General features: G+C 43.8%; 1 protein-coding gene, 1 long non-coding RNA gene and 1 other non-coding gene across 3 annotated transcripts; 2 read left to right on the forward strand and 1 right to left on the reverse strand.

Moving 5' to 3' along the window:
- Nucleotides 1–13: 13 nt before the first annotated feature.
- LOC126521218 (popeye domain-containing protein 3-like) lies at nt 14–23,694 on the forward strand. The gene is made up of 8 exons (XM_072288628.1): nt 14–253; nt 1,256–1,476; nt 1,632–1,813; nt 8,079–8,209; nt 15,301–15,409; nt 18,935–19,087; nt 21,116–21,257; nt 23,432–23,694. Exons 1-8 carry the CDS (start codon nt 234–236, stop codon nt 23,512–23,514), a joined length of 1,041 nt encoding a protein of 346 aa, XP_072144729.1. The 5' UTR covers nt 14–233; the 3' UTR covers nt 23,515–23,694.
- On the forward strand, nt 1,020–1,092 carry TRNAT-CGU (transfer RNA threonine (anticodon CGU)). The gene has a single exon. It is a non-coding gene; the product is annotated as a tRNA-Thr (tRNA).
- On the reverse strand, nt 22,197–24,913 carry LOC129382220 (uncharacterized). The gene is made up of 2 exons (XR_008610314.2): nt 24,504–24,913; nt 22,197–22,983 (listed from the first exon to the last, which is right to left on the reverse strand). It is a non-coding gene; the product is annotated as an uncharacterized lncRNA (long non-coding RNA).

Here is a 24,913-nt window from a genome sequence, read left to right on the forward strand (position 1 = left end):
TCATAATAGGATCCTCAGTGATGCGAGTTAGCTACGTGATGCAGAGAAGATCGATGCGGTAGAATCAGGCGTTCTTCTGACCTGAGCACCACCACCATCTGCAGTTCGTCAGTGCAATGCCTCCTCTATTTTTGAGTGCATCGTCGCCATGTGCGAACATATGTTTTGGTTGTTACTTCTGCCGAATAACTGTACTTTGCAAGAATGAGGCGCCTGGCTTTGCAACTGAATGAATGGATTTACTGCTCATGAGGTTTGTTCGTTGCTAAATTTATGCATTTGAAATATCGCCGTGTGATTATTATACGTAGCAATTTCTTTCGCGGCGAACCTCCCGTGTTTCTCTTCCTCTTTATTTCCTATCCACTGCGTATAATATGGGCTAATATTTATTCATTATGAGGTGCATATTGTTCTAGCCAATTTCATTTCTTTTCGGATGAAGTAATGAATCGTACTTACAGCGGGCCCTGCGTAAAACGCTCCTTGTTAAAAGTGTGCCGAGATCGAAAAAAAAACGAAGAAAGACGAGAGAAATAATGAACAAATACTGAACTCCACATAACGTGCGACGTATTTTGTGCTGTTTTATGAATAAATGGCGCAAAATCCGTAAGAATCAAAACGGAGTTCGCGTTTGCAAGCATTTGGACTGCCGACCGCGCGGTTTTGCCGAGCGTAGGCGCATTAACACATACAATCTGCCCTCATGTTGTAGCAATAGCCTATTTTTGTCCTCTAAATCGTCTTTATATTATGATCGCTCATTAAATTAAGATTGACCCGATTTTTCACAGTGCTAATGGACCGCTGAGCTAGTGCTGCGAGTGAGAGGAGGGGGAAGGGTTGGGTTGATGGCGGCTCGATTTTTAGGTGATTTCCTTACGTAAACCGAACGCTTTATTCTATGGTGTACCGTCAATGGGTGAGCGGCACCTCCGCATGAACGCGAAGCTTTGGAAAGCACTCAAAGTAGACAAAGGATATTTAAATGACATTTAGGGCCTCCATCGACGTCAGCCACCATAGCTCAGTGGTTAGAGCACTGGTCTCGTAAACCAGGGGTCGTGAGTTCGAACCTCACTGGTGGCTTTGTGGTATCATGTTTCTTATTTTGTTCTTTTCGATTCCTTGCCGATTCTGACATTTCTAGTCGTTTGTGAACCTCGTTTTCCATAAGGCATCCGTTCTGATCGGAAATGTGTGCAACGCTGAATATCCTCTATTTTTCGTTTGTTCTTTCTTTCGTGCGCAGTTCGTCCCATCCAAAGACAGCCATGATAGCCAATGCAAGCGCCCAGGCGTACACTATACGCAACATTTCCATTCCGGGCCTTTTTGGAGACACAACGTGTGATGTTTGGAAACAACCACAGCATGTGCTATTTCAACTGGCCAACACCTGCTTCTGCGTATCCTATTTAGCACCCAATGGTCGTTATGGGATACTCTTTTTACACGCCCTTCTTATTCTAGGTTAGTCTATCAGCTATGTGAAGCATTTCAAGCTGCTTTGAACATTCAGTTAGCAATATTTGGTTGCCGTGCGTGCGTGTGTATGCGCGTGCGGCCTGTTGAATGAATATTTCATTTGCAGTTGTGATGCTCACGAGAAAGCTTCGTTTCCCCAGGTTTTCTGCTTAATTCCACATGGGCATGGAATGTGATATGTGCTCCAGACATGTTCTCCTGGAGCTTCAGTTTCATGATACTCAACATGGTGCAAACCATGTTCCTTCTCTACACCATGAGGCAAGTCAAGTTTCCACGGGAATTGGAAGATATATATGTCCTGATGTTCCAGCCTTTGCAAGTAAGCATTGATTTCACAAACATGCCCTGTGTCCAATGATGTTGCAGTATGTCCAAGTCATATATTAAGCAATAAAACAAAAAGAAAATGCTCACTGAAGTGCACTAGGTTATGTGTATTTCTAAGTATGCGCCTACTATTGACATGTTCATATTACCATAATTGTGTGCAGCAAAGAAAGGTCTATGAATGAATATTTTGTCGTTATTGAAGAAGCATTAATATGTGTGATAAAGATGGAAATTGGGCTAATTTCTTGCTCTATAAATGCTTCTGCTTCTAACACTTCTGTTCACCAAGTATGCCAACCAATATATAGCTGACTCAAATTTATTAAAAACTTCTAATGGGCAATACACATTGCATACCCAGCATCCATGCACATCTTGGGCATCTGTGAGAAATTTTTATTGCAGAAAGAAAGAGTGCAAAAGTTGACGGAAACTATCGTGGTCTGATTCGGATGCGATATTATCTGGAAGACCATTCCACAAACATATGACGTGAGGAAGAGCAGATAAGTTGAAGGCATCAGTTGACCCATATAATCGCGTGAAACGCAAGTGATTATGCAGCCGACGTGATGTAATGGAAGGAGCATCAAGGTGAAGTGAGGATGCTCTGTTGCTGTATGCGTTTGTGAAAAGAGCATAAAAGGGTAATGTCGTGGCCTGTACTAAGGGGTTGAAGTGAAAGATTGAGCTTAATTTGCGTTATGCTGTTAAGATTGTCATAATTGCGTGAAATTAAATGGGCGGTCCTATTCTGAACCACTTCAAGCATATTAAATAATTGTGGTAGGGGGACCAGATAGATGCAGCAAATTCAGGCTGCGGGCGAACGAAGGTCTGATAAGCTAGTTGACGAATGTGAGTGGGACAGCTATGTAAATTTCAACATAAATATCCTAAAGATTTTGAAGCTTTTGCACATATGGTGGTAATATGGTGAGACAAGGAGAGGCTGGGTGTGAAATGAATACCAAGGTACTTATAAGATGATGCCTGCGACAGTGGGTAAATGTTAACGGTGTAGCTGTAGTTGGAAATGTTTTGCTTGCGTGTGAAGGAGATTATTTTGCGTTTTTCTGTATTCAGCGACACAAGCCGTTTTTTGCACCAGTTGTTAATTCGGTAAAGGTCGTTTTACAGCGGTAAGTGGCCGTCGGTACAAGTTATTGGACTATATATGATGCAATCGTCAGCAAAGATTTGCATGGAGGAAGAAATGTTTTCCGGCAGGCCATTTATATAGATTAACAACAATAGGGGGCCGAGGACGCACCCCGGCGGTACGCCCGAAGTTACGTGAGAAAGGGAGGATTGGAAATTGTTAATAACCGTGAACTGCTGGCGGAGTGAAAGGAAGTTACAGAGCCAAGATAAGGTTAGCGAGTCTAATCGGAGGGCAGATAATTTAGGAATCAAACGGCAATGGGCGACATGATTAAAAGCTTTTGAAAAATCAAGAGAAATACAGTCAGTCTGGAAGTTATTGTTCATGTTGCAGTGTAGTCCTGTACTTAATTCCAGTAGCTGGGTTTTGCAAGAGAAACCTTACCTGAATCCGTGTTGGTTGTTAAAAAATAAATTATTAGATTCCAAGTGTCGGTAAACACAAGAAGCGATTATGTGTTCAAGAAGTTTGCAGCAGATGCAAGTTAAGGAAATTGGACTGTAGCTTTCGGGAGTATGTTTATCACCAGCTTTAAACACAGGCACTACTTTACCGATTTTCCAATCGGAGGGAAGTTGACCTGTCGCTAAAGATTGCCTGAAAAGGTGGTATAAAATGTTGATGGTATAAATTTCCCTGTATTTAATGGACTATCTCTGGAGGTGTTGCACTTTGCCTTTTTTTTCCACCAGTCCATCGTGACAGCATCTGCACATTGCCAATCATTTCACACAATGCAGGCTTTGTGCCAAATGAGTCCACAGCGTTCCTTCCACGAGAGGTAGAGAAGGGCTTGTGCAGAAGGCAATGAGACAGTTCTGTGAACAAACAAGAACTGGTGCTGAACAGATATAAACTAGTTCATAAAGTGCAGAATAAATGGAAAGGACCTCGTATGTTGTACCTAAAACCCCTCCGTACATGTTCCCACTGACGAGGTTAATTACCGCCATCGTACCCTCTTCCTAGGCACTCTTCCCGATCACTCATTTGTTGAGCTGTTGGTGTAAAGTGCAGCATACATTGTGCTCAGCCTCTGGTCCCGAGTGGAAGTGATGTCATTTGCCATCTACTATTGCTGCTTTGAGGTGTGAGCGAGCAACAGCAGTGAAAGTGGAAATTCTAGAAATGGAACTACTGGAACTGGTATGAGCGACGAATCAGAGAATGGCAGCACACATCAAAGGTTGGCGCTACTTAGCAAAGCGGCAGTGATGTGTGGATGGAGGGGCTTTAATTTTACCTTGACTACTCTGAGCACACACACATCTTGTGCATGAAAAACACGAGCACAAGGCATACCTAGGCATACCTCATGTTTCCCGTCTCCCTTACTGCTCAGTGTGCCCATGGCTGGCCTACCTGAAGCATTGAAGAGATTCAACAATTCGTTTTTCTATGTATGCCGATGGCATTTGTATTTGGTTCATTGGTTACCAGCACAAATGTCTGGTAATAATAGCCCCTTGACTATGCAGGCTCACCTGGTGGCAGCCGGATTAGAAATATCAATGGACAAATCATGCTTTGTTCTCTTCCCTGAAATGTATCAAAGGGCAGTGAACTTGACAATCAGTATTGGAGGCTTACCAATCAAGCAGACAAGCAATCAAGCATCTTTTCTTGGTGTCATGCTTGACCATAGGATGCAGTGGCATGCAATGGATACCATCATTTCATCGCCTATTCTGTGTATCAGTTCAATTCGAAGAATAACTGGCACACGTTGGTGAAGCCATTCAACATCAGTGATGTGAAGCTGCGCACAGCCCTGGTGGTCACCTGGGTGCTTCTTCATCATCTGCCTTTGATCTCATCATCCAAAATCCAGTACATCTTGGAATCACTACAAAGGCGAGGTCTCGAAATTGCTCTTGGGATACCACAGGCAACAGTGAATTAAAAGGTCCTTTATGAGTCCCGATCACTCCCTCTACATCTGCTAGCTTTTCAAAGACTGCTAATGCAGCTTTGTCGCATGAGCGAGTCGGACACCGGAAGAGCTCTGCTCCAACACCTCCAAAAAAGAACAGAATTCTGTGCTTTCGTTGTTCCGAGTGCTCAGACTCCTTGGCCTTAATTTTTCATGAAAAAGAGAGTGACCAGAGCTGCCATGGTTATTTCAGTCTGTGGAATGCCATCTAAGGATTCCTTGTATTACACCAACACACTACATCTGTGGCACAGGCCAAGTTTTTAGGGCTCGAGCAATTATATAAAACATATTAGCACTACCTACAAGTATTCACCAACAAGAAGCTACCGTTGTCTTTGGGATCCTCTTGGGCTGCCTGGTTTGAGCAGGTTATTCTTACGACATTAAGCAAAAGTATCGCAATTGAAGCTGTTTTGCAGAAACTTAAATTTTGCCCAGTACAACTGGTATTGCAGTGAGGCTGCAATCCAGTATTCCAGATACTCCACTTAACATTTGTCTACAGCAGCCTTTACGCAGCATCAAGCAGGTATGCAGTTTAGGATTTTACCTGGACTTCCAGAAGCTCCCATTGCACATCGGCATGTCCGGAAATTAAGATGCCGATGGTCTTGCACGCCAAGGACTAGCATACAAGCTGATGGTGAGAGTACCTGAGAACATCCAGCGACTATCAAGGCTGGCCATCATGAACCACTGTCACTCCTTGGGGTCCTCACCATACCAGTCCTGCGTGACCAAGGCACTCGGCTGATCAGAAGCCTCCTTACTACACTGTATTTTCATGCTGCCAGCAAGAATGCAAGAAGCAAGTCTAGCACATAATGCTAAACATCACCAGTCATGCAGTAGGTAGACTCACTGGATACAGGGTGAACTTGGTTGAGTTCTACCTCTGTATGCTGTGATGAACTGTTTATTCCCATGCATATTTATCCCCCACACTTTTAAAATGAGGCACTCAGATGGAGCAATTGTAAGCATGCCTCTGCAAGGCTAGATTCTGCATTTTATTAATGCTTCTGTTCAAGCCTTGGGCTTTTGAAAGAAATGTGTGTTTTGATATGTTCAAGTTATAAGCAAACACTATCGTGTCTCCAGCTCACATGTACGCCAGAGAGTATCATACTTTTTATTGCGAAAGCAGTTATATGGATACTCCAGGTGCATTTCTGCTGTCACCGTGGTGTTCCACATGAATTTCAACGGTGATAACATTGCGGCCGCGCACCGTTTGCTGTATATGCAAGTGAAAGTGTGCGAGGGTGAGCCGATGATGGTGGCTCAACCTCGCACATGCAAGGGAGGAAGCGCTGTCTTCCGTCACGCACCAGGGGCAAGGAGGTTCCACTTCAGTGGTGGCTGTGTATGGCGTGGCGGAGCATGGTCGTGCAGGCCCTATCGTGAAAGAAATCTGTGATGGGGACAGAGTGCTGATAGCTGATAGTGCTGATAACTTAGTATGTGCTGTCTTCTCACTGCTCAGTTCATGTAGAAGCGAAAGGCAGCACTAAGGTGAATTCGCTTGCTACTGCTGCGGCCACACTTCCTCAAGCCAGCATTTTTGATGAGTTTTCATGGTAATCAGGTGAGATGTGTTCATTTTGCTTGTGCACACGTGACACAATGCTTATCAATTTAGTTATTAAGCAAATGTTTACAAGTTTATACAGCTGATAAAACTACTATCCTTACTTCATATAGCTGCCTAATAATTTGCTATTGCAACTGATGCTTCGCCTTTCATGCGAAACTGCAACTTATTACTATGCTAATATTAAAATGGCAATCAATTGGCATCCTACCAGCACCTAATGGAGGGTCAGGAAAACGGGGCAGCCAACCATATGTAGAAGTTCTGAATGCACGTAAATGCACCTAGCTTGCACAAAAGTGAACAAGTTAATTATTAATATCTGCATGTGATGCCGTGCAGATGCAGGCTGATTAAGAATACACAGAGTCAGAAACAGTACCAGGAAGTATGGTACCATGGTTGCCAACAGCATTTTGGGTTCTTTCACAACACTCTTCCCACTTAGCTAATAGTCATTGAAGTTCACTAGATGGTTCTGTGAAAGTCGGGGAGGATGGATCATGGGGCTGCTGGTCGTTGCAGGATTGGGCGGCTCTTGAGCCCTCACATCCTCAGCACTTCCAGTGGAGGATGTTCCAGCACTTCCAGCTTTTCCAGTGGAGTCTAGCTGAAAACCTGGTGGTAAAGGTGCTTTGTTGAGCTGGTGATCCTCTTCACATTCAGTTGAAGTCTGCTGGAACTCGCTGTAACCAAATAGATTAACTAGTGGACTTAACATTTCCAGTGGTAGCCATCTGATGCCATCAGATGTTGTGGCTCTGTGACACACCTGGCCAGTGAGCAAATCAATAATTGCTGGCAACCTCTTAGACCCGAAAATAAAATTGCATACAAATAAATGCCACGTCACCCACATCAAGCCTTTTAACAATTCTGTTTCCTCGCTGAACTTCTTTTTCATGTTTGTGTAGAATCTGAGGCTGCAGATGTGGGTGCGGACAGTTGAATGTAGTTGTCAGTTTACAGCGTACCAACAATTCTGCTGGTCTTGTTGGCCTCATGCCTGTCGGAGAATAGGGCAGTGAGTTTTGTGCCATCAGAAAATGCACGATACACTGGCTATCATGTTGGTACCTGGGAGCTTCTAAGCAGCACACACATGTTTTTTTTAATTATCTGCACATGAATGATATGCAACTTCATATGCCAAATTTCTACTTAGTACTAAAAAGGAGGCCCTGCTGAACCTTCATTTAACTGCAAACCGAGAGCTCTGTTGCCATCCTGTGGTCACTGCACGCACAGTACTAGTTGCCAGTGGAGCAGTGGAAGTTGTTTTACTTTCGTGTTGGCTTCCTCAGGGAGCCCAAAGTTCAAGTTAATCAAAGGTCCTGTTTGGATTTTGCAATTTCAGGATGCATTGTGTCTACCAATTTCTTTTTTTTTAGTACACAAGAGCTTGCAATTATTCCAAGTTTCTTTTTTCTTTTTGCAAGTTGATCTTAGTGGCAAATTCTTGGTCTCTCTTTTCACATTATTTCTTCAAAAATAATAATTTGATTACACATGAGCTGAAAACAAACATGAAAAGTTGTAAATTTGAGTTTTCCCACCAGGTACCACGACTGCTGTTCAAGAAATTGGTGAGCCTGGAGTATGCCCAAATATGTAACCTTCACGCTGGAGAAGCTTATGCCATGCAAAACTTGACAAAGACAGATCGCCTGGGACTCTTGATTGCAGGAAAGTTAGTATTGCTCACATACTGTTCTTCTTCACAAAATAAATATTTACTGCTGAGGGAAATTTTGTGAATTGCTTTTATCATGCTTAAAAAGCCAATAGATCTGCATAAAAAAAAGGTTGTTGCTCATTAGCTGAATTTGTCATTGTTGGGCTTTGAATTTCAGCCAAATTACAGGAGCTGATAAGAAATTACGTATTTATTAGAGTAACAGCGCAATATTCTCATCTAACAATTGCCATAATGATTGTCATAAGCAGCAGTCATAATTTCCGATTTGAGGTAAAAACTGCTAGGCACAAATTTTTTGTACACTAAGAGAAGCAAATGTGTTCTGCAGACTTGGCACTGCCCAGCATTAAATTAAGCACCATGCCTTTTTTTAAAGAAGAACACCCCTATGTGTTTTTTCAGAAAGCCACACTGCAGACATCAATGAAACCATACAGTTCAAGCTCCAGGTGTTGAAACCGAGCTTTGTCAACTGTTGACAGAGCTTTATCATTGCATCATGTATCACTTCTTATTTCGTAATGTATGCAGGCAGTAGTCATTTTGACTTAATGAAATTGCATCAGGTTGTGAAGTATGTTTAGAGGCTATAAATTATGAGCTCATTGTGGCACTGTAAATGTTGTGCAACAGTTTTTACAAAGCCATAATTTGTTGTTCTATACAATGTGCAGTGATGACTGCGCCATTGATAACAGTTTTTTATGTGTGAAGTGGTAAAGCAAATAACACAAGAGTAACTGGTGTAGCGTGGCCTAGTTGTAGAGTGCCCTCCTCGGCTGCGAGAGGTTGTGGGTTCGATTCCCACTGCTGCCTGGCGCCCACTGGTTCAAATGGGCACAAGTGTACTGTGGCGTGGCGTTCAGCATCCTTAGGGGGTGATACGCTTGGGAAATGAGTTTGCACCCTAAATTCCCATTCAGTTTTAGTTTCAGTTTATTATTCTTTAAATACAATGAATGGGTAAAAGACAGTGTACAGACGAGGTTCCCAAAGTCAAAGACTGCGATGCGACTCTCGAAACCCTTGTGAGCACAAAAGAAAGGGAGGTTTGGTCTGCTCCCACGGCGGCAATTTCCCATGTGGCACCTCAAATGCACCTATTGAGGTGGAAATACCTTTGCGTTGAGCACAAACACTCCTTTCCAAGCGTTGAGGTCCCATAATGGCCAAATATCTGGCCAGGAGTGCGCTTGTACCTATTTAACCAGTAGGTCCCCGTGGCAGCACTTGCCTCCCATAACCGCGGCAGGTACTCTTCAACATGTCTGTCTGTGATTGGACAAGAGGCACCCAAGAGACAACTCGGGAAACCTCTGTTGGGCCCCCTTTCGAGATGTGAACCCCCACGAGGCGCCGATCACCAGGCCAGGGAACATCTCTAGATACCCACCAGAAAAGAACTATTGGTTTCCAGCGGCACCGAGATTTGAACTCAGTACCTCCCCAGCCTTCAAATTAAGCTTAAGAAATGTGAAAAATTACTATTACTTCATGAAAAGAGTGATCAGTCTCGCCGCGTGCAGTTTCTTCACTCATGAAAACTGATCACCAGCACACACCACATTATGTTCACCAACATGTGTAACTCCAGTCAGTCAGTCAGTCTTCCTTGAATAACAGCTGCAGGCGCCTTGGGTTTTTTTGGGTAAATTGCATGATGACATGGGTGTCATTCTTGCGTGTCATTACACGTTCTCAGTGCACACTCATCATACAAAGGCCGTCCAGCCTGTCATTTCTCATTGTTGAGCGTATCCAGGTTTTCACTCTCCTGATCATACTGAAGGAGGGTTCGACAGTGCAGGCGGTTACTGGAAAGGCCAGGGCTACCTCAATTGCTTTCGCTACAGCGGGGAAGAATATCTTGGCCTGAAGCAGAAGTTCAGAGTAAGTTATTTCTGTAGAGTTCCCAGTTTTTTGCACCACATCTCATACCAAGAGATGCCCTCTTCCTCGAAGTTTTCAATGCAGTAAAAGCCTTGGAGTTCTTCAGCGAGGACAGCAAACTCAACACGGCTCAAATACTTGATTTTTGCTGGATGCAGCTGGAGAAGTTTGAAGCTTTTCACGTTGCTTTCGGAAAAGCGGCGAGCCAAAGAAGCAGTAAGAGAGTACAAGTAGGGCACCTATATTACCACACGGTAGTATTTCACCAGTGACTGAATCCTGTAGCTTTTTTGGCGGGCCTCGAAAGAGACTTGTATTGGTACAGATATCAACAGATTTAAGCGATAGGCTGCTTCACTTGCTGTTTTCATGATGCCAGAGAACTGCTCCTCAGCATTAGTCCGATGGCTGCGAAAAATATTCTGTATTTCAGAGATGTGGTCGTGTACAGAACACAAGTCCATGGATACACTTTGCAGGACGTTCATAACTGGTCCCAGCCATGTGCTGTACTTCACTACAATATGCAAGCAGATGATGAAAGATGAACTTGTTGTTGCACAGTAGAGCATGTGAGCTCGTTGCCTGTTTGCAGCATTCAAGGTTGAGTACAGTGACGCGAGCCCCTCGAGTGCTTCGACTATGGCCATGTAATGCTGAGAGAAGATCCTAATTGAGTTGTATTTTGCAGGCCATCTTGTCTCGCACAGCATCAGAATGTTGGGCACCAATTTCCTTCAAAGCATGCTCTCACAGAAGAAGTTTATGGTTTGTTTGATGATCCCTCTTGTGTTTCAAATTTCAAAGACGCCATTCATATCATTGATCACGAGATTCAGTTTGTGGCTTGGTAGTGGAAAAATAGTGCCTTTGGAAGCTGTTTCTGTATTATTCTGTTCGCTCCAGCTTCTTTTCCAGCCATTGTAGAGCATCGATCGTACCCCTGTCCAACAAGGTTTGAAAGAATCACCCCAGCATCCTTCAAAAACTTCAAGATCGTATTGGCGATGCGAGTGGAGATCAGTTCCTCTAGCTCTAAAAATCCAATAAACTGCTCTCAAGCGTAGACATCGGTTCCCACTTTGTCAATAAAGTGTAATATCTTCAGTTTCATCTGCAAGAACAGAAAACGTAAATTCTGTGTTAGCTTCACCCATTATTTGCTCTCTCGGGATGTCACCACAGATTGTGATAATCTCATTCTGGACTTGGACAGAAGTGTACTTCGCATTGCCAGCAGAAGTGAAGTGTTCCTCAAGTCGAGTATCTCCAGCTTCTACCTGAAAGTCAAGAAGATCATTGAAGACTCCAATGTCAGACTGCTTCCCGCAAATTGATAAGTCATGCGTTGCGCAAAAGATACTGGTAAAAACTATCAGAAATAGTTTCTCAGGGTTCAATAGTTTCTCAAGTTCAACTTTCTTGTACAGTGCTCTGTTCAACTGCTGTACAACAGGTAGCTGCTTGCCTGTTATCACATCCATAAAGTTCTGTGTGGCCGTTATTACCTCTTGGTGCCATTAGGATTTTACGTGATCCCTGCACTTTTTTTGTAGTTACTGAAAGCCACTATGATAAAACTACCTTGAGTGCCCCAGTGAGCATTCGGTGGAAAAGTGACACAGAAACGACGAAGGTTGCCTTCCACTATCACTGAATAAGCAAGCCATGTGGCGTAATCTGCCAGCCGTTGGTAGCGAAAACTCCTCTTTTAAGGTGTTGCATCTTTCTTAAAGTTGTATGTAACATTTGGCAACCATGGGTCAGTAAGAAGGCCTAACTTCGAACAGCCCGGGATGCCCGTGTGTTTAGCTTTGCCTAGAAACTCTCCCAAGTCATATTCTTGAGACAAGTTAGTCACTTCTTTGCTGTTGTCACCATAATTTAGTCCGAAGCAAGGAGAAAGGGAATCATGGCTTACTACGTCACAGGAGCTCACTGTTAGTGGAATCCCTTCCATGGAGTCGACGACCTCAGCTACTGTCTGCTGATGAAAGTTCGCATCACTATGGTCAAATGCTGCGACGTTGTCACATGGCACACTAGAAGATTCGGCCGGGCAGCTGGATAACACTCCACCAGACACCCACTGATGCTTGAAGAAGCGTCGGATGTCCACCATTAGGGACCACGCAAGTCTAAGCTGGCTAGGCACTTCCTCATGGTTGATAGTGTTAGAAGATATACACACATTGATTGAAAGGAAAATTAAGTGCGCACATTGAAAACACAAAATGACTATATCTTCAAGGAAAACTTATTTACAGGGTAAAATATACGCTCACAACTTCATACATCTCGCTTGATCTTGCTCGCGCATCCACACTGACGATGAGCGACACACCACAATGCTTGCCGCTCGTCGCTCTCTCATCCGCTGTCGGGGTTGTTCTCAGCTCCATTGATAGCAAGGCACTTAAAAACACAGAATCACACAAACACACAGAGACGCACACACGGACAGGGGCTTACTTTCCAAGAAACGCGTGTTACGATTCTACTTTTTGCGGCCGGCCGAAAAGACGTGGGTGTATGTAAGAGTAATGTGCAGACCGGCCATGTGTACGGGATTGATGGATGAAACTTCTGACAGCTCGCACCTGTATGTAAATGCTGCACAAATGGGTTTCTCTGAATTAAGGGACTTTTGAGTCACAGAACTTCATCGCAGACTTGAATGTGTGGCGTTGATGTGTTGACCTGCTCGATCATTCGCTCCCCACGCGAGGTGTCCCGTGACTCAACCGACCAGTTCCATATGACAGTGTGGCTTTCTGGGTGTTTACATTGTTTACATTATGTTTACATTATTCTGAAGCACTTGGCTCTCATTCTCACACACAGAAAATGAAGCAAGGCATGCAATGTTGCGTATTAAACTCTTACAGTAATAAAAAAGTGTAGTTAATGAACTATCCTTTTTAGCTAGACAACCATTCACCAAACTTGGTTTCGGTTTCACTTACCTGGGACCAAGATAACTATGTGGTGCTATCTTAATCCTGTTTAAATGGCTCGCATAATAAGCATAGTACTGGCCTCTCTGACTTTCAGTGCAGTACAAGATATTGAGGAGCAGATTTATAGGTTTGGTTTGGGGGCTTGGGTGATACGGTGGACGACATTTAGGCAAGGACAGTCTGCAAGGAGATGTGATGCCAGGGAAGGGTGTTACACTCTCCCTACAAAGTGTAGTGGTCAAGATTTCTTTTCCTAGATGTAGATGTCAATTTATGCAAAAACTGAAGTTCTCATGATTAGACTGCACAAATATCTTTGAGTTCAGAAAAATATGTGGATACCACGCACTGTGGAACCTCTAAGCGAAGCTTTCTCTATGCATAATACACAGAAGGCACAGGGAGATGTGTTTGCTTGAGGCACTGTTGTGTGCCGTTGTTCACAATCTCTGAGAGGGTTGAGCATTATCATTGCCTCACATGGCACATTGCATTGTGGGAGAAGAGAAACTGTAATTGGATTATGGGGCTGTACATGCAAAAACCACAATCGGATTATGAGGCACACTATAGTGGCAAGCCCCCCTCCCCCCTCCCCTCTGCCCCCCCCCCCTCCAGATGCCCATGGGCACAACAGCTCGTAGATGCCAGTCACTGGATGATCGTTCGTGATCTTGAGCTGCAAGCATGCATGCACACCCTTGCAGTTCTTCTAGTAAAGAGGGAAGTGACTCTTTTTAATGTGTCCTCGTCCATCCACTATGCCACCACTCTTTTGTTGTTCTCAACGATGCATGTCAGGCGCCAATTTGAAAAGGTGCACAGTGGAAAGAAAATACAGAAAGGAGTGATAAGCAGGGTGTTGCTACCAAAGCTACACCAGCTGAGAGGAGCCAATGAGTTGACAAGGAACGGTGAAAGTGAACATTGCCTTCTTTATAATTCTATTCAGATCTTATCAAAAATTTCTTTTGGAATGTAATCCTTGAAGGCCATCGCACTCATTCAGCATGTTGATTAGGTTTAGAAAAGTGTTTCAAGGCCCCTTTAAGTGTACGTGTGCACAACACACAAGTACACATTGTAAATGCACGCTCATATTTACATTAGATGCATTCACTGTCGATGTGGACACTGCCACAATGAGCAGGTTCTTGCATGATTAGTCTGCTTCCTTTAAAACATAAAAAGAAAGAGTGAGCACACTTGCAGGCATAGTGTTTACCACTCTAATTTTAAATGCTATGTGATTGTTAATTTGGCCAGGACCTGCTGAAGCAAATAATCAGATAACCATATATCTTTGCCACACCATCACGATATCTGATATTCATCTTGGTACACATATGTATAATTAATAAGGACAAGTTGTTTAGGCACTAAAGAATGCTGTTTTTGGTGCCTATAACAGGTACCAAACCTGTCATTTAAGCCATATATGCCTAAAACTGCCCTTTAGGCAAGTATAAGAACTTCTGCTGTGCACCTGAAGATAAATTATGATTTTCTGAGGAACATTGCACACTAAACCCCAGTTTTGTGATACTCTACAATGTGAACAAGTACAATCCGGATTGTGTCAAACATTTCCTGAATGTTCAAAATGAGCATCACATTCCAGGTCAGAGTTGAATCCAAGCTTTCAACTAAAATGTCAGCTAAAATGTGAAGTAAGCACACACGTACACTAAGGTCACCTTCAAGTGTATTGTTATGTAGAGCAATTTCAGCCCTTCTCACAGTGATACTCTCATCTGCTGTAAAGGTGTTAATAACAGCCTTACACCGGCAATGTTTGTTTAGTAATCTGCTGCTTTCAGCCAAGTTACCCAATGGGAGATAGCATTATAAGCAAGATGAGGCTATGGCAAAACAGAGAAAGGTATTTTTATGCACTGCAGATCCAATATAGGCACCAAAATCGAAATAGGCATTTATAGACATGACAAAGGTACCACTGAAATGTTTCTAGGCCTATAATTCATGCTTGTATATAACATCGGCACTATAACGTAATGAAAAAATTGGCATTTTGCCTAATGTTCTGGCCTCTAGTAATTAACAACCAGCCTTACGCTTGTGTCTATGCAAACACATTTATTTATACTGCATAACTTATAGCTTGTACCGTTACAGATAAAACACCACTCACTCAGTCATTTCCTTGTATAGACAGCATGTTGTCAAATTCTCTTTAAGTGCTCCAAAAGTTGCATATTTTACATATTTCAGGGTCAGCGTGCTGACAGACCATCATTTTTTACATTACATACATCCCCGTGAGTTTCTTGATTCCCCTGAATTTGAGTCTACTCGGCCAGGTGTTGATGACAAATTTAAGGTAAGCCAACACAGTGTTATGCCCCTTTCCTTGAATGTTTTCATAGTAAGATTCTGATTTACCGATGGTGGAGCTAATAATTTCTCTTTTGTTTTCGTCTGTTTATGCGTGCTCTAACAATACAGCATGGTTAGCCCGTGTTGATCAAGAATATGCACAGTTTGCCACTAATTTGTAATTAAAAGGTCAAATACCTTTATTTTTATTATCATTCACATGAATTATTAATAGTTTAATCTCAAACACAGGGTTCATACACCTCCATAAAATCCTTAAAAGCCCTTGAATTTGAAAAGATGTATTCAAGGGCAAAACTCCTTGCAAATAAACATGCCCTTTAAATTCCTTGAAAACTGGGATTGTGGGTGACTTTTGAACATTCACTGTAAAAAATTCCCGTAAGAGCTTTGCTATGGGCCCTGTCTACCAGAAAGCAATCCTAGAGATTCAAAGTTTCAAAGTTTATTGCTTCAAAGTGGTTACATCGTGGATCTGGACAAAGCCAGATCAATTGACTAAGCCGTTGCGACCGTTTGGTTCTTTTGCTAGTTGATTCACACCACAGCCATCATGGCTCCATTTTTGTGTTCTAGTCTTATAAATGCCTGGCAGAAAGTAAGTTTCAACCATTTGGCATTGACTCAGAGAGTATTATTGGTTGAAGTCCGACGCTACCAACCATGATGCCAGAGGCGATTGACACCATTACAATGGGAAAGGCAACTTAGAAAAGCAACCTGAAGAACTTGGTGCGTGTGTCCAACTCAGCAGCTGCTTAGTTGCAAGAAATTTCAGCTAAGGAGATTTCACTATTTGTCAGTGTGTTTACAAATAATGCGTTTCCCCTTCCTTGAATTTTTGCCTTCAGTATCTTTGAATTGATCTTGAATTTTGAGTGAAATGTTCTGTATGAACCCTGCAAACATACTGTTGATTAAGGTTATTTCACAAGGCATGTCTCTGGCCGCCATATCCGTGCTTGATAGCAAGATTGCCGCTTTGGATGCAGATGTTTCGCCACCTTCCTGCTCGGCCAACTTCGCTCCTTCATCTCTCGACGACACTAACAAGATGATTGCTCCCGATCTCACCCATTCGCAAGCTCAAGATCTCTACTACGTTCTGGCATCCTGTTGTGACATCTTTGATTTTGACGACCGCCCTCTGTCGTGTCTCATCGTATCAACACTGGCGATGCCAATCCTATGCGCCGACATCCACATTGTGTATCCCATCACGAACGTCAAGTCATCCAAAACGAGGTCGACAAAATGATTACAGAAGACGTCATCAAACCTTCATCTATCCCATGGGGTCTCCTCTGTCGTTTTCGTGGAAAAGAAGAATGGTAGCTGGCGTTTCTGCATTAATTATCTGAATTTGAACAAAGTAATCATAAAGACATTTACCTTTTGCCTCGCTTCGATGACGTTGAGAAGGGGAACGACCACCAAGACGTCAAAGTAACGTATATAGCAGCTTGAGGCGGCAAGCGAACGTGATGGCGAGAGCATAAGTGTGGTGATATGTCGGCTGGAATATCAAGAACACGGGGCAGCCCAAGCTGAAGATCACTGGTCCCACAATCAGTGTGGACAGAATGAGTGGACAATAATTCTAAGAGGAGGATTATGTCAAGGGGGCACTTCTCAATGATGGCAAATTGGGCTGGAGTAGCATGACCAGCAATTCAGACACGTGCGGCGCACTTCCCAAGAACGGCAGGAGTTCCTCCATCAGCAACACAGAGGAGGCAGCAGGCAGCAGGTGTGAGCACTTTATGAAGACGACTACGAAGATATGCACTCATTACAGAGATGTGTGCCCCAGTGCCTATGAGCACAGAAATAGTGACGCAATCAACATCAACATCTAACTAGCTTTGTCTCGTTGGCAGCGTCAGTAGAGGGGTTTTGGTGGAAGTCGTCAATGCAGCATCACTTGTGGGTGCTGCGCTGTTTAGTTTTCTTGATAAGCATATGCAGGACTAAAGGGAAATGATGGGCGGCAAGTCTGTGGTGAGCGAGACGACAGGCAACAGCCTGGATGCGAACGTGACTGGTGGCCATGCGGCAACAGGGAGCAACTATATCCTTGTGGGAGCATCGGCGTTGGGGAAATACGACTGGGTTGAGGGAGGGAAGTGGTTGCGGTCCATACTGCAATAAGGGGTAGACGGCGTTCAAGAACCAGCGGGTGGCGCAGTAACGGCCAACGTGGCCAATACGCTGACAATTAAAGCATATCGGTCAATCGTCAGGGATTCTCCATGTAGCAAGGTCGTGATATCGTGTGGGGAATCGCTGCTTTTGATAGGATGAAGGTGGATGCCACGAAGTTTGCACTGGGCTGGCCACGGTGCGCACACAGTGAATTCCCATGTTGGCGAGCTCAGGCTGGACAATGGCTTGGACAGATGGAGTCGTAATCGAGCTCAAGTCACCATCGTGAATTGGGGCAAGGGTCATGGCCTCCAAGTTCTCAGCGTACAATCCAAGTCAACTGATCTGGTGGAACTGACGGCTGTGCTGCCGTGTGGTCTTCACAAGTGGACGTTGCCATTGTGTTGAGAAGCCAGGCAAACACGTGGCCAATGTGCCAGCTTTTAGCCTGCTCAAAGCACTGGTACTCCTTTATAATATTGCCAACTGTAGAAAAATCTTTGCACATTAAAAGGTTGAAAGTGTTGTCGACGATCCCTTTCAAGATATGCCCAACCTTGTCGTCCTCCTGTATCTCGCCATCGGCCTTTCGGCAAAGCGATGACACATCTTTTATGTATGAGACGCAAGATTCTGTAGATGTCTGCACACATGATGCGAGCATCTTTTTCGCGGTGATCTTCCGGTCGACAGGCTTCCCAAACAAGTCTCGTAGTTTTTCCTTGCAGGTGTCCCAGCTCCCGATCTCAGCTTTGTCGTTATCGTGCCTTTGAGGTAGAATATAATATTTGCCAACATCAGGGTAGGGTCCCATCAGTTGTTAGCACTCACACGTTCATACTCCACCAGCCAGTCTTCAACATCCGCTTCACCAGAACAGCAGTGTGTGCTGTTCACAAGCACGACTGTTAAAGTGACGGACGCTAATCTGGATGCCATGTCTTTCACCATTGCAGACAGACATCCGAAACAACGGCCGCTGCAGAGTTCCATTGCGAGGCGTGACATGCCGCCGCACCTCCACCAAAGTCTGATAGAGGTGCGATGTAGGCGAAAGATGTGTTTACAGAATATTTACAAGGAAAGCTAGGTGAAGGGATGTCTGGTCCGGCCCACATGCAAGCGTCTTCATCGCTCTCCCAAGCATTGCGTTCGTTCATGTTCGGATCAATCTGTAACAATACCTTGCAGCTGCTTTTTTTACAGTCCCAATTTCGCTCTGCATATGGTATCATCATACTGATGCATGGTAGACAGATGCACTTATTTATGACGATGTGGTGGCACTCGACTACAAGTGGTCGTACTTATATTTTGTCAACTTGTGGAGTGTATATTTTATACGTCTGATGTTTCTCTCCAGGTGTCCATACTGGCTGTGACTCCTTGTCGATACCTGTTCTGGCAGCGCTCCAACCTGGAGTACTTGCTCATCAAGGAACCTCAGCTTGCAACGGTTGTGTCACTGCTGATCGCTAGAGACATCACTTCCAAGCTGTATGCTATGAACGAAAAGGCATGTACAATTTGCCTAGATTCTGCAGCTCATTTCATTGTCTCCTTGGGTTGTGGATATATGACTGCTTACTCTTTCATGATGCACTCTTTAAACTGTCATTTCACTGATGTAGACTTCCAAGAAAAATAGGTGGCATCCAATCCATGCCCCATAGGGTAGCACTATCTGGATTTAAAATGCGGATCTTGAAGGGACTGTCAACCAATATTTAAGGACCTAGTCTTTTGTGGCGCAACGCAAAGCTCACTCTCAGTAGTATTTACATCTGCAGCGGTTACTTTCAAAAGCATGTGGATATTTAATAAGCAGAATTTTTCAATCTTAACAGCCTCTAAAAAGTAAGAGTCCCTCTTCCAGCAACGCCAAGAAGTGAGAGCGATGTCAATACCCCGCCTTGTAAATTGTGAAAGCCGCCCATCGTTCTGCTTTCTTGGAATGCATCATGTAACCGCTCAAACAGCAAAGGACAAAGAAGGAAACACACAGGACAGGCGCGGAACTTCAACTGGCCGCCATATTTAACAGGGATAGGCGGCCTAGTTGCGGCCGCCTATCCCTGTTAAATATGTTCTGCTTTCACAGGAGTGAGTGTAACTGTGATTAACCACCTACATTTTGATCTCTTCGACCACTTTTGAAAATAAACAGCAGGTGTTATAAACTTGCGTTGTTGTAGAGACATTTCTTATATTTGTGCCGCATTTTCCCCAAATACGTGCCTATGCCATGGCTGGCTGGCCCCCGTCGTTGTTGTTCTGTCGATAGATGAGCCAAGCCAACTCATCGAAAACAAAGGTGAAGGCATCACCACTTTTCTGCTCACTGCAAACGAAGGCTTATCTGCACGTTGTAAGTCAGGAAAACGTCAGGAAAACTTATAATAATAAAAAGTATACTGCATTTCAATACTAAAAAGAAGACCAGCAACCGCATACACTAGTAGAAGGTCACGCAGTGGGCCTCTTATTCAGCTTCATGTTTTTGCCGCGTGTGGCCCCAGAGGACATTTTTCACAACTTTTAGTGATGAATTAAAAATATAAATCCATGTTTAATGAGAAAAACATGGCTCGTTTTAGCCACTACAATAGGGAATCATTCCATCAGTGGGACTATCTCGCTTCATGTTCTGAGCAGTTGTCTGTCCCTTTAAAGGCTGTGCTTTTGCCGGTTGAATGCGATGAAGCGATTTTGGGAGCCGGAAACACGTCATAGACATTGGACTTTGGACTATTGCACTTTAGAGAATTAATTGATTAATGAGGCTTGATGTCCTGAATGCAACACGACGCCATAGAGATGTCATAGTAGTGGGGGCTTCAGAATAATTTCAACCACATAGATTTTTTTAGTGCTAATTTAAATTCAAGTGCACGAACATATTGCATTTCATCTCCATCGAAATGTGGCCGCTGCAGTCGTCATCAAACCTGCGACCTCGAACTTGGCAGTAGAATGCCATAGCCACTGAACCGGCATAGCAGGTGATCCTTACAGAATAAATGCTTAAGAGTCCCTGTAGCATCACCGTATGTGCCCACCATGATTATATATATTCCGGCTTTGTTTTTTCAGATGGAATGTGCACGTTTTGGATGACTTCAAGCTTTTTTGGGCAGGAATACGCAGGAATTAATAATGTTTAAGTAGAAGAATGTGCAACAAGATGTGTACAAAATGAATGCGACCATGTTGAAGCAATGTTTCTTTCTTTCTTCTTTTTCATGCTTCTTCACTCTAACATGATATGGCATTACCTTTTATCTGGGCAGGGTGCTGATTCTAAGCAACAACCATTTCGCACTTGCTTTTCTGCCACAGTTACCTAGAGAAAAAAATAGCAATAAAAAAAGTTTTGTTGCCATGTGTAGATGTTGTAAAGAGGCATATTATTTCTCTGCAGCTCAGCTGGCTATTGTCTACCCACCACTTTATTATTAGCTTTCCTACGATGCCTTTCATTCAATTTCAATGCATGTGAGTTAGATAGCCACCTAAAAGTTTTATCTGACCTCTTTAACCACAGATAGTCACAGAGAAGGGATCACATCTAGATATTCGCCTTCCAAGTGTGACTGGCTCAATGACTTATCGTGGACAGCTGTCATCACCGAGTCAAGGAAACTCGATCACTTGTTCTCCTGTGAATGCTTACAAGTACAATGAAGGTAAAAACAAGTAAATTAATTCAATATGCTTATCAGTAGTCACATAAATTTGAAGTTGTTTCTTAAGGATGAGCCAGTTGTTTTCCTTGAGCATGTAGTTGACATTTCGGCTGGCACATAAAAAAAAAAAGAAAATTTTGGTTTGATTATGTACCAGTGTGCCAACCATGGTGCTGGATGTTTCACATTGTCGTAGTTTTGTTGCCATGACAATGTCATTGAAGCGAAAAGCTGGAACCTTGAGCTGCAGGGATGCCACTGTCTTGTGCTTCCTACATCAGCAAAAAAGCTGAACACAATAACTTTTCATACAGTTAGTGTTTATTGTTTACTTTTCCCTTTTTATTTTATTTACAGTGAAGTACCCTGAACGAGACCTTCAGGGTAAATCCTGAAGGTCTCATTCCGGGTACTTCACTGTAACGTCTTGAAGAGCATTTGCAAAGCTAGTATAATTACAATTTGTAGCAGTAAATTTAAAACGATAATTCCACTTTTGGATGACCACATGAAGAGATGAGAAGTGCAGCAACTCGGTGTGTGCAAAAGGTGTACCTAAAGTTTATACAAGCAAATGCAATGTCAGGATAGTAACTAGCTCAAATGCATATCTGGCTGGCTTAGTACATTCTGCTAGAACATGCAATATGGGTGAGGTTGCTTAAGAATAAAACTGGCAGGCTTCTGAAGTGAGCTAACAGTTACTAACACCAAAGATGCTACAAGCTAATTGTAACACACAGATGAAGTCAATGTTCCTTGCAATATGTAATGTTTCAGTGATATGTTATGCTCAATGCTTATACAGTGAAACCTCGTTAAACCGTAGTTGGCCGGAGCTCGGAAAAAGTATATGTACTAAACGGTAGTACTGCTTGACCGAAATAGCGTGCGATCGCCAATTTACCTGTCAAAAACGGAACTCGGAGAGAGTGCAAGGAAATGGGAAAAGAACGTGCAGTATTTATTCACTTCGCGCAACAAAAGTGCTATTTTCCTTTGATGCTGCGGCGACCTAACATCGACGACCGCGGCCTCAAACTTACTGAAGCTGCAAGCCAGCTTTTTAGCCAGCCCCCTCTTCGCTGCAAACACTCGCATGGCAGATTCTTTCTTGGCGTTGCATATTCTCCGTGCACAAACGTGGTAGCGCTGCAGATGCTGCGGGGCGCCTTCTTTATTGCGGGGCGCTGTTCCCATCGCAACAATTGCATTCATGAGGCTGACCTAACGCGCAGCTTCTGCCATTGTCAGGCCTGAATCGCCCTTGCTGTCGCTTTCTGTGTCGTCCTCATCACTGTCGCTAGGCGACACTTTGGCAACGATGCGAAAAGTCGGACCTCGTAGCCAACATATCTCCGCGGTCGCAGCAGCGCTGCCGAGGAACTGCTTCGCGTTCCAAATGCCACACACCGTAGTCAACAGTCGATCCCTGTCGCGGGCCAGCACCGACTTCTTGGTGTCCCGTTCAATAGCACGAACGATGTCTTTTTCTTCTGAGCTGAGCACTTGGCATCTTTTTTATCCGAGCTTCGGCATGACGCGAGTCCTTGTTTGCACGACGCCACAGGCTAGACAACGCTCTCTGGCACAGCGCCGAAATGATGTTGATTTTGATGCGGCTTCACGCGCAAATGCATAGGCCACTTGGAGGCCGCTGTTCTGATCCATGGTTCCTATCTCCGAGGCTTGTTGTTCTGCCAGGCGACCCGATGGAGATGACGCACTGCCGTGTTTATGCAACGAAAAGTGGAAACACTACGTGTTAACCAACACATACGCAATAAGCTAGTATGGTTTATACGGATACAAAACATATTATGTTCAATGGCCACTGAGTCGGGGATTTGACTTTACTACTTTAAAAACGAAACTACTGTTTAAGCGGGTAGGGTTTAATGAGGTTTTACTGTACTAGAAATAGTACTCGTATATAGTACCAATGAAAGCACCAAATACAATAGCCACACCTGTAGTTTACATGGTAGTGCAATGTATTTCTAGGTTTACTGCCTACCTTCACCATGTTTGCTTTTACTTTATTCTGAAAATTATTTTATATTTTACGCTGTATTTAGAAGAGTGCAATTACTTATGCTTGTTCGTTTTAGGGGCTGCTGAACATTTGTTCTTGCATATTTTTCTACCATTCTACTATATTTTTCTTGTTTCAGTATACACAAGTCAACAGACACTTGTGCGAGAAACCAAGAAGAGACTTAGAAGATCTCGTAAGTGGCAAGCATCATCTGAATAAGAGTGACTTGCCACAAGGGCTATGTCCACCCTACTTCAAGCAAGTTTATGCTTACTAGGTTATGGCTATTATGGCTATTGTCTGTTCTGTGATGCTTCGCGAGATTGAGTGTTGTTCTAGTCATATTTAGGGTAATTTATGATGGCTTTTTAAGATATAATAAATACGGTGATAAAGATATTGTGTGACCATTTCTTGCTCAGCAAGTTGAAGAAGTTATGCATGTTCTGTATGTGCTCAACAAGACATGGTGACTGGTTGAGCTCTTGTGATGAGCCTAATTAGTAAGAAGTCACTCTTGCCATGGCCTCCGAGATTTGTGCACACCAGCTGGTTTTCCTCCAGCCGTCCCAATCGCACGGAGAGAGCGTACTTTCAGAGGTGAGCGTGGTCAGCTCCTCCTCTGCGCCGCGGTGCTCGCAACCGAGGCGTCGGGGAGGCTTTCAGGCGCTTTGGTATTGTTGCCGCGGCATGGATGAAGTGAGAAAAAAATGTTTTTGCGCTGTTATATGATTTCTTACTGATTTGGAAATAACGGCTCAAGGTGTACGAGGGTCAAAGTGCATGCCGGAGGCCATTTCCCCAAATGCATCATTTTTTTCTGCAGGTATACACTCGCATCATTCAAGTAAGTACGTAGAAGTGGAATTTCTGTGCAAAAGATCATCATGTGCTGAAATAGCATTATAGTTAGAAATTTGCAGGTTATATAGATATGTTTATCCTTTTGTGAGTCAGTTTCAAAGCTGGCTCACCAAAGCAGCCAGTTTCAAAGCAGTTTCGCCAGCCCACTGACTGAAGTGACCAAACTTGGCACTCGGCATTGAACATACTCACTTCTCACTGTGTCGCCATCACCACCAGGTCTGGTGACTCCTGATCCTCCTTCACCTCAAATTCGTGAGGAGGATCAGGACTCGCCAGACCCTGCGGTGCCGGAGGTGAAAGAAAAAGCCATGCTCGCATTGCGCACAGTGCTTGGCACTCACCTGCGACGTTTCCCTTCCAAACTTCCTCCGTCGGGCCGTGGAGGCGCGAAATGTGGACACACACACTTGTAGGAGCAAGACAAGAAGCACTGGGCAGTGAGGGCAGTGGAAGTGGAAGCGGCCGGCGACTGAGCATTGACGCTGCTGCAACGGCTCTGGACAGGAGCTACAGGCACATACATAAAACTTGTACATGTGTGTGCACCTGTAGGGGGAAAGCAATGGGGAAGTTCAATGTATACGTGAGAGCATTGTGCTGCCGATAATGCGGCGGTTGCACAGTTCCGTGATGAATCCTTTTCTCTTGATACACTCATTCAGAGTATGGTGCGCTTGGATCAAGTTTTGATGTTTCCACCGCCGAAACAATTTTAGCGATGCCTTTTTTCAATTTCACCATATAGTCAGAA

This window comes from Dermacentor andersoni, chromosome 6 (genome assembly GCF_023375885.2).
Source record: "Dermacentor andersoni chromosome 6, qqDerAnde1_hic_scaffold, whole genome shotgun sequence".
In the NCBI taxonomy this organism is placed as follows: domain Eukaryota; kingdom Metazoa; phylum Arthropoda; class Arachnida; order Ixodida; family Ixodidae; genus Dermacentor; species Dermacentor andersoni.